We start from the raw sequence: 9,920 nt of genomic DNA, 5'->3' as shown, positions 1-9,920 counted from the left end.
TGTGATCCAGCAATGTTGGCGACCTCCTCGGGCTGGTTTCAAACAGAGTCTTTTGGTATGAATTGGCTGATATTTTGAGTACCTTCTGTGCTACTCTCGATAGGCCTTTCAGCCCCATCTTCGCCAAGTTGACGGCTATCTGACCAATCTTAAATAAGCGAAGAAGCTCGGAGCTTGCTGCAAGACAGCGACGAGATTCTGTCCATGACAAGTTCTTTTGTTTGCATCGACTTTTATTTCATCCTAGAATTTGGAACTTCGTCACTCAGGCTTTGCAAAAATGGCCTAGAATATTGATGTTTTGCACCAGAGATTCAGGATGCTTGTTTGGTAGATTTCCCGTTGACATAAATGTCCACTCTGACAACCTTTCCAAAAAAAAAAATTGATCCTATCAGATTTGTACAGAATGCAGTTCAGTACACAGAAATTAGGAGGTTCAAAGTTATGTAATGTAGTTATTTTCAAAGTCAACAATAATGCACAAATAAACTACAGAGAGTCAGCCAAATAAGTCCACGCTGATAACGGTATTACATCAATATAGCATGCATAATAACATAAAAACATTACAACAAGATCAACAACAACAATATTACAAGGTCAGATTCTGGGGGTTACATTGGCTATAAATTGTTCAGCATCCCAAAAAAAAAAATCCAAACAGACTGAACCGCGCCAGAACAAAAATCAAAACAGACGACACAGCTACATGATCAAATAATAACAAAAATCCGATGCGAAAACCTAATCCTGTAGTGTTTTGAGAAAGTAAAGGTTAAGAAAAAAAAAAAAAAAAAGACTACTTCCAGAGCTTGACAAACTTATCGTGGCTGGCGGAGGAGACGAGGCCGGTCATGGGAGACATTGCGAGGGCCGCTATGAGCCCTTCGTGCGCCGACAGCGTCATCGTCTTATTCTCCGTCATGTTCCACAAGTCCAGCGACTGCACCAAAACCACGTGTCAGATCATTCATTGAAATTTATAACCTAATTAGCCATATCAAACTTATTATTTGCTAATTAGTCACTGACTCTATTAACAATAATTTGTATAGATTAGGTGGTACCTGGTAGCAGCCGACAACCAAGAGGGAAGGGTAGGCGGGGTGGAAGACGCAAGAGTGGAATTTATTGCCGCTGCAGTTGAGGACGTGAGCGCACTCTCCTTCGCCTCCCGACCCGAGCGTCCACACTCTCACCGAGTCCTCACTCACCGACGCTAGGTACTCCCCCGTCGGATCCCAGCACACTGAGTGCACCGGCTTTGTATGTCCCTAACAAGTTACATCGACAAATCATTTCACAATACAGCATCATTAACAAGTCAAAAATATTATTGAAGGTGTCAAACAAAATTTTGGACAATTTGATAAGTTTCAAATGGCTTTTTCGTATAATTTTTCTTAATTAATTAAGTCCATCAACTACTATACCCACTATTTTTTTAGTAAAATGGTCCACGGGTTATTGACTTTGTGGCATTTTAATCATTTTCTAAAATAAACTAAATGAATATAAATTATGAAAGTCAACACCGGGCCTAGAGTCAAATGTGTTTTTGTGTTGAATATTGAGCATTGTTCTCGAATTTTCCATTAGATTTAATTGGAAATATACAACTCTTTTTCGTTGACCAAAGCTCTATGAAGTACTATCGAGTACTCCTATTATATTGTACCTGCAAGGTATGCCGGCACGTTTGAGTCTCTGTGTCGAGTATGGACACAATGTTCTCTGCAGCAGCGGCAAGGAATCTTCCGAAACGGGGTTGGAATCTCACCTGTGCCGTCCCGCCCTGTTGCGACCATGACACAAATAAAACGGGGGTGTATGATAAAATTGATATCGTAAAAGCTAAATATATTTAGGGTTTGTAGTCGGAACCGCGGAGCTATCTTTGATACCTTGAATACTCTCGCGCAACTCCCATTAGTGATATTCCAATAGCGTATCTCACCATCGCTGTCGCACGAGCTGATGAGATCGTCTTTGTTCGGGTGGAAATCCAATGACATCACGGTGGCCGAGTGGCCCATGAAAGTACGAAGCGAATATCCGGTCTGCATCGAGGATGACAAGACCATTCATATTACACGTTTCGAATCGGGGTAAAATTCCAAATGTGATTACACAGAAAAAAATAAATAAATAAATAAACTATGAGGACAAACATTATCGGCGTCCCAAACCCTGACGGTTTTGTCGAATGATGATGTGGCGAGGCGCGGCATGCTTGGACTGAAACGAACATCCGTAATTAGAGAGGAATGTTCTTCGAGTGTAGCTTTCGGCTTTAACGTGTCTGCGTACCACAGCACAGCCTGTGTCGACGATAATCACACATAGCATTCAGTCAACTGGCTGATATAAATATATCTTAAAAGAAAATAAGTTTTCAAACGATAAATAATGAGTCCACTTGCCTTCTTATCATGTCCCCCGCTGGCCAATAGTTTCCCATCGGATGAGAAGTGGCAGCAAACTACTTTGCTAGTGCTTGCTCTCACCGAACTTACTTCCGTGAATGTGAACTCTGGAATCGATTCAACAAGATCAACCCATTAGAACAGAGATTTCAAATGAATAGACAAAGATTGGTTATTTGGACAAAGACCCAAATAGCATTTACTTCTCACACCTTTGCTAACATCCATACAACGACCGACAGTATCTCTGGGATCCGTATCGTCATGGGATAAAAAAGACTCGACATTATCCTCGAGCGAAGCATCCTCAACAAACCGGTCCATGTCAGCCTGCAATTCAAGATCTTTATCATCCCACTGCCAAAAATGGGATAGCAATGAGAAACGCATGCTCAAGGAATTGCCCCGGTTCCTCTCTCTTCTTTTTTTTCCCCAACACGAGAAAGGAGACTCACCAACTGATTAGAGGGCGACGTGAGGGTGCCGGTACCCTCCGCCCCAAACATCATCAACGGCTTAGAAGAGGTTCCGCTGTGAGTCAAAGCCGGCATCGAAATCACGTCCCCGGGAGTGTGAGTCGACGGCGTCGAAGGCGCAGAGCTCGGGGAAGGCCCGGCTGTGTTTGCCGTGCCTGTGCTGTTGGCGGGACCCGACGACGAAACGGGCTGCTTTCTCTTCCTGCCCGTCTGGCTTTTAGAACCCTTGAAACATATTTGCAAAAGCCGTATCAGTATCAGAAACCCAATCGAGCAAATGCGGATTCTCTCTCTCTCTAAATGGGGAAAACTGATGACACTAGAAGACCTCTTGGAAATAAACAAAAGGCCTAACCGCTTAACCAAGAACTCTCAAGTGCGATCACTAAAATCAAGACCCTCCAAACATTGAAGACATCCCGTTCCGAATGATTATGTTTGAGAGAGAGAGAACGAACAGACCTGATCATTTCCACGGAATGAGCTTGAGATGTTACCGTCCATGGTGACACTACCGGCACCGCCCATTTTATCTTGAGGATGAGGATTGTGGTTCGAGCTCTGTGTCTGCTGATTCGAAAGAGAGTGTTGCTGAAGCGGCAGCGGCGGCGGGGGACCACTGTTCTGTTGCTGTTGCTGTTGTTGCTGTTGTTGTTGTTGTTGCTGTTGTTGCTGTTGCTGTTGCTGTTGTTGGAGTTGAGCCATTTTCAGCTGCGAGAAAAAAAAAACACGAACTTAGAACCCAGAGAGGGAAAAGGCTGTTAAGGCCGTAAAAACAACAAATATTTAGCGATATAAGCCACAAAAACATAAGCATTTGCATTTTAGCAACATTTTGTAAATTTTTTGTAAATTGCCATAAATGTTTCCTAAATAGCCAAAAAATATGACGTAACCAACGTTATTTACACATATTACTAGAAATTTACTCTGCGTAAATAGATTTACGTGGCTATATGCCAAAAACTAACGAAACGTTGACTATTTAGAAATTTTTTATGTTTCATATGGCTATATAGCCACTGAACCCTAAAAACAAACCTTGATGAGCATATCGGTGTCGCCGCGAGGGAGAACGGGGCCGCCGGCTTGGAGAGGCGATCCGACGTTGGGGACCACGTCTCTGTTGAGAAGCATCCTCAGGCGGCGGCTCTCGTCGCTCGCCGACGGAGACGACATGTTCTGCTGCGCCAGCAACAGCTGTTGTTGGTGCTGCGGCGTTAGCATCGGGATCTGATGGAACGTCTGCGGGGCTTGCATGAAAGGCTTTTGTTGCTGAAGAATCCCCGACCGAAGTTGATCAAGACCCTGTGTAAACAGACCAGGCCACATATTAATATATCTTTTATTCCAACAAGGCAATTCCATGAACATAAGAAAGTACTATGTGACTCACTGTAAGTGGCCAGCCTTTTAGAGTCAGATTATTTCCTCCTTGATTCGACCCTGCAACGGTAGGTCAAACAAATTAGCAGGTAATATTTCTTCGTTTTATAGCTCTTTGGCTCTCCTGCTTGAAATTGTGATTTCAGCTCTTTCTCTATGGCCGCTCTCATTCGATTTGGGTCTTTGGACTATCCTTTTTTATGCTTTTAATATATTATAGTTTATTAAAAATAAAAAGAAGTATTCATCTATTTCCAATGTTGCAATTGTCTTTAATACATGTGCGCGGGAAGAAAAAAAAAATAACACTTCAGAAACTATGATAACGTCGCTAAGAAGTGTCAATACCAGGAATGCCTATCAACGACCCTTCCGGGCCCGCAGCACGAGGATTCAACACTGGATTGATCTCGGGTTTGATATCCTGAATCTGGACAAGCAAGACATAGTAAGAAAAACAAAGTGTTAAAAAAAATGAGATCGCATGGACGATGAGAGTGGATCTAACATACCGGAGCCGACCCCGGATGTTGTTGATTTCGTCCTTGAACTTGCGGAGACATCCCGCCAGCTGTACTGTGCAACACTTGGCTGAAAAAGTAAACAACCCCTTAATACCCACGCTAAGATCAACTTGAAAGCTAGTGCTCATAATCGCATAATGAATCGAGTAAAAAAAAAAAAAAAAAAAAAAAAAAAAAAAAAAGGGTACCCGGAAGGTTGTCCGGAAGCAGCGGCGGACTTGAGTATGGAGGCGTGGGTGGGATCCAAAAGGCCGGCGACATTGTCTCCGGCGAACCTCTGTTTCATTGCGGCTTCGTCCAAAGGAGGCAGCTTGAGACGCTCCTCGTACATCTTGGTGGCCATTGCGTTGGCTGTTGTCCCTCCTCCGGGGTTGCTCTGGCTCTGACGCATCAGCGGCTCGTTCCCCACCAGCCCGTTCGCCCCTCCGTTCAGAAGGTGGGCCCCGCCGTCTCTCCTCTGCTGTTGCTGCTGAGTCTGTTGCTGGTTCTGCTGTTGCTGCTGGCTCTGAGGCTGTTGGTTTTGCTGTTGCTGTTGCTGTTGCTGTTGTTGTTGTTGTTGTTGCTGGGCGTGTCTCTGCATGATCATCTGTTGCATTTGCATGTGTTGTTGTTGTTGTTGCTGTTGTTGTTGATGTTGTTGATGTTGTTGCTGTTGTTGTTGTTGCTGTTGTTGCTGTTGTTGGGGATGAGGAGGCTGTTGGGATTGTTGAGGCTGTTGGTTTTGTTGCTGTTGCTGTTGTTGCTCTCTTGCTTTTATCATCTGCGTCTGTCGTTCAAGCGAGTTCGTTATTAAGTAACACAAGTTATCTCGTGCTTGAGTTGGAGATGTGTGTTTCCCCGGCTTGGTGAGGAGATTGTTTGTGAGAGTTAGATATAGGCATGGAAGTTGAAAATTATGGCCTTGTTCGGAAGCTTACTTTATGTTTTACTTATGGAGAGAGTAAAAACTAAATAAAAATTGTTAAAAATGTTATCAAAATCAAACCAGACCTAAACTACTTATGTTTCGGAATAATTAATGGATTGTAGAAATAGAACTATAAGGAAACTCCTGGGCTCCATTGTCCGACCCTTTTTCATCGTATTGTGGAGGAACATATAAATTTAAAATTTGAAAAAATTGCTACACTTCCGAGAAAACTTGAAATCAAATGCTGACGGAAATACTCAATGAATTGGGGGGAAAAGGGAAAGTGGCGTATGTCCTCGAAACAAAATCATAAGTCGTTAACCCAAACTGATTAAACATGCTCATAAAAACAAACCTCAATGTAAGAAGCAGCGACCTCTGAGTGCTTCTCATTGGTTCTGGCGATGAATATATCCCAGAAAACCGACCACCATTCGAACAGAAAGCCTCCCGGGGCATCGATAGCTGTAAAACCAACGCCTCCTGGAAGTTAAAACAGTGGCAAACAAAGGGCACTATACAAACTGACAGAGATCTTAGAACCAAAAACAAAATACAAAAAAAGAATCATCCTTTAAGCACAGAGTACTTTGAGCACATACCAACAGGATCTGAAGAAACTTTTCCTTCTGCTTGGAAGGCCTGAGCAGAGGCTTTTAAATCCCTCTTTACTAAATAATCGTGGATGTACACATCTAACCTGTTTCGTTACCAAAAAAGACAAGTATTATTCAAAGAAGCGTCTAGGGGCACGAAAATATTATGTTAACGAACAAATAAAGTTCCAGTCTTTATACGAAACAAGAGCCAAGATGGCATAATTAGGTAATACCATTCATTTGGGAAACGAAAATTGCGTTAAGAACAAAACCCACTTTGTAATAAATACCACAAAGCTTCAGACGCAAAAACCCTAGAACACCCATTACATTGAAAGTGATAAAGTTCATATCTTTAAGCACGGGAAAAGAAAACCCAGAAACCCAAATCCATCAAAAAATGGGTTTTTGTAAAGAAGAGATGAGAACAATGTTTAGAAATACCAACATGGGAAACTTAAATTTAAAACCCACAAAATAAAAATAAAGAATGATATTGGAGAAAAATAAAACTTACATTTTATCGGCTTCCCAGTTGGTCTGAGACATGGTGCTCTGAAGAAGTCTTCACAGAGACCAGAACAGCACAGTAGCTACTTTAAGAATGCCAGGTTTTCCGAATAAATAGCTATATCTACTTCCTGTTTTGTTCTTTAGAGCAGCCAAACCCAGAAGAGGAAATCTCCAAACTTCTGTTTTAGTGCCGAGAATCTGTATTTTAATGTAGGAAAAAAAAATAAGGATAGAAACGAAGCGAGAGAGAGAGAGAGGAGTCAAAATTTTCGCAAATGAAAATACATATAAACATAAAATATTATATTTAAATTTGTGCATATTCTCATGGTGTTTATTGAATATAAAATGATGGAGAGAGAGAGAGAGTGACAGAAATACCTGCAACTCAAAAACGTTTTTCTTTTACATCCAATGAGCTTCAATATACTGCTTGTTTGATGTTTTTGTTTTTTTCAAAAGAGAAAAATAAAATGTGAAGAAAAAATTTCTATTAGGACTGATTTTTTTTTTTTTTGGTTTGATAGTGTTGGTGGATTGAAGTTGCAACAAGCAGATATCTTCATAATGGCTTTGCTTCTTCTAATTTACCAAATTAGCCCTTGAATCCCGTCAAATTTTCAGTCTAAAGGCAGTGCTTTGTCCCTAATTTACTGAAAAGCCCCTAGGTTTGTACTTTATTTACTAGATTGTCGAGTACTTGCGAAACTGAAGTCTTAACTTAAGTGGGGGAGTCGTTTGTAGTTTTGTTCAGCTTTATACGCTAAAAGAAGCTTTTTATTTGCAAGACTAGTAATCCTTTTTATTTCTAATCTGAGCCCTGTATTTTTAGTTATTTAGATTTTTTTCCCGCTTTATATATTCTTTAACCCGTTTTTGCCAGCTGGTCTGAAACTAATAATATGTTTTATAAATTAAATTAAATGCTTTGGTATAAGATGGTGATAATTTGTTTCAAAGGAATTGGCCGTTTCTTATTAACCTTTTAAGATAAGCACAAAATGATTTTTTTTCTACATTTTGCTATGGTATGTTATCAGGATAATAATTATAGGCCATTTGTTGTAGTTTTTACGACACAAAGAAAGCATTAGATGAGGCTTTAAGTCATATCTAAATGTCACCAATCAATAAAATATTCGTCACTAAATGTAATACCAAATACATAAACTATGTTATATGATAATTTTAGACCATGATATCTACATAAACCTCACTAATGATATATAATATTGCGCGTCTTAAATGGTCTGAATGTTTGTTTTTTCTATAAGGATTCCATTTTCTTCTTGTTTTATATTTTTTTTTATCGAAGGACATGAGTGTCAATTTCCAATGATGCAAGTCTGATCGCCTAGCTTGAATCACGCATGTTCATATTTTGGATCTTTATACATGCAATGCATTTCACTCGGCACTTCGATAAGGGTTTTTTTTTTTTTTTTTGCTTAGAATGTATTTTTGTTTCCATGCCTAGTTTGAAAGGGGCACTTGAGAGGCAGTCAATCATCAAATCAAAATTTCATAAAAAAATAATAATAATAATAAATTCATCAAGTCAAAATTAAGTTGTGCAACTTTTTTTTTCATGACTCGAGCTTACAAACTCAAACTCGGGTGACTCGACTTAAGCTACGTGACGTAATTTGTAGTGCCAAACTTATATTAAAACTGAGTTTTGACTAAACACAAACGAAGTGTGACATGGACGTGTAAATGTGCTATCTTGATCGAAATATAACAAATGGATGTTTCTTCATCTTTGGAGGGGATATTAGGGTTTTTTTTCGTGTTAGCCATGATCCTGGGTGAAATTTTTATTTTTGTTGGGTTTTGAGAGTGTAATGTTGCGGCGGATTGTATTAGCTGTTTTGCTCTCATGGGAAGTTTCATGGGCAAATTTTAGTCTTAAATCTCTATAGTGTTATTGTTCCCTTTTTGTCTCGTGATGTTGAATAACATTTTATATCCTTAGCATAAAAAAAGTGGATAAACCAAGTCATTTCTAAATTAAAATTACGAATTGAGAATAAAATATAGTATATTCAAGTTATGGATTCCCAGAAATTATATCACGTATTATTGATTGAATTGACGTTGGGTGCATATTTTTTTTCTAGAAATAGAATGAGTATTGTAAATTATAAAGCTCAAAAAGCACATACTCCATTCATGGATAGAATGTCCTTCGAGCAAGAGAATTAATTGTATATGAAAATAGTCAAAATTATGAGCGATTCAAATTGCTCTACCCATAATTATATAACCATGTTACTCTTAAGAAATAGGTACACAAAATTAGATAAGTGAGACAAATTAGACATAAACTCGATAAATTAGAGGAGAATGTATCTCTAAAACATGGACTACTATATTTTTAATAGACAATTTCCCTCCAAAGCCCACATTAAATTGAGACGTCAAACAATAGTCTCTTCTTCTTTGAATGAGAAATTGTCTTGAAGGTACCGATTACCGTCATGAAGAACAGATCTAGACGTAGCGGTTAGAGGGGGGCACAAATCAATATTTTATAACCAACTATTTTATATATTTTTTAAGGGCAATCTAGCAACGTAGCCAATTTCAAACATGATTTTTAGGATCTAGCCAACGTTTGATAAATGTTGTAATCTAGTCATTTCCCGAAATTTACGGCTATAAAATGTCGAATATACTCTTGTGTAGTTTAAATTAGTGAAAACATTAACACTAGCCAACGTTTGAATCAGTCTAATACGAAAGTCAACTTCGTCAGTTAAGAAACCATATTATACGCTTGGGATTGAAATTTGAAATAGTTAAAAGGCAATTCATTAATGAATATGATATAGGAAATAAAATAAAAATTTATTAAAATAATTTACCTAATTTCAGACGTGTAAAAGTGGCAAACATTTATTATATCAATTTTTTTAAATAAACCAAAATATTTTGTTTCTCTCGCATGCACCGTACACTTTCTCTCTCCACCATTGCGATCTAACCCAAGAAAAAACCAAAAACAATTCTACTTCGCAGTTCCATACCCAAATAGACTCTCGAAGCGAAAAGTAACCAAATATCCATACCCCACAAAAATT

At 39.1% G+C, this 9,920-nt stretch overlaps 1 protein-coding gene across 4 annotated transcripts; it reads right to left on the bottom strand.

Moving 5' to 3' along the window:
• Window positions 1-376: 376 nt before the first annotated feature.
• On the bottom strand, window positions 377-7,366 carry LUG (transcriptional corepressor LEUNIG). Of its 4 annotated transcripts, none has more exons than XM_089618681.1 (18): window positions 7,219-7,366; window positions 6,842-7,035; window positions 6,328-6,425; window positions 6,081-6,208; window positions 5,004-5,581; window positions 4,804-4,882; window positions 4,640-4,721; window positions 4,302-4,351; window positions 3,947-4,213; window positions 3,368-3,616; window positions 2,885-3,130; window positions 2,642-2,786; window positions 2,427-2,536; window positions 2,175-2,324; window positions 1,908-2,063; window positions 1,682-1,798; window positions 1,071-1,277; window positions 377-946 (listed from the first exon to the last, which is right to left on the bottom strand). In XM_089618681.1, the coding sequence occupies exons 2-18, from the start codon at window positions 6,871-6,873 to the stop codon at window positions 803-805; spliced, it is 2,838 nt and encodes a 945-aa protein (XP_089474807.1). In that variant the 5' UTR covers window positions 6,874-7,035; window positions 7,219-7,366; the 3' UTR covers window positions 377-802. The 4 variants fall into 4 exon arrangements, with proteins under 4 accessions (XP_089474807.1, XP_089474809.1, XP_089474808.1 ...); XM_089618683.1 differs by having other exon boundaries at window positions 2,642-2,759; XM_089618682.1 differs by having other exon boundaries at window positions 6,081-6,190.
• Window positions 7,367-9,920: the final 2,554 nt, after the last annotated feature.

The sequence above is a fragment of the Urtica dioica genome, chromosome 7 (assembly GCF_054948205.1).
Source record: "Urtica dioica subsp. dioica isolate 48M chromosome 7, U.dioica_male_clone48M_v1_H2, whole genome shotgun sequence".
Taxonomy (NCBI): Eukaryota; Viridiplantae; Streptophyta; class Magnoliopsida; order Rosales; family Urticaceae; genus Urtica; species Urtica dioica.
This window is presented reverse-complemented; position numbering and strand designations above follow the sequence as displayed.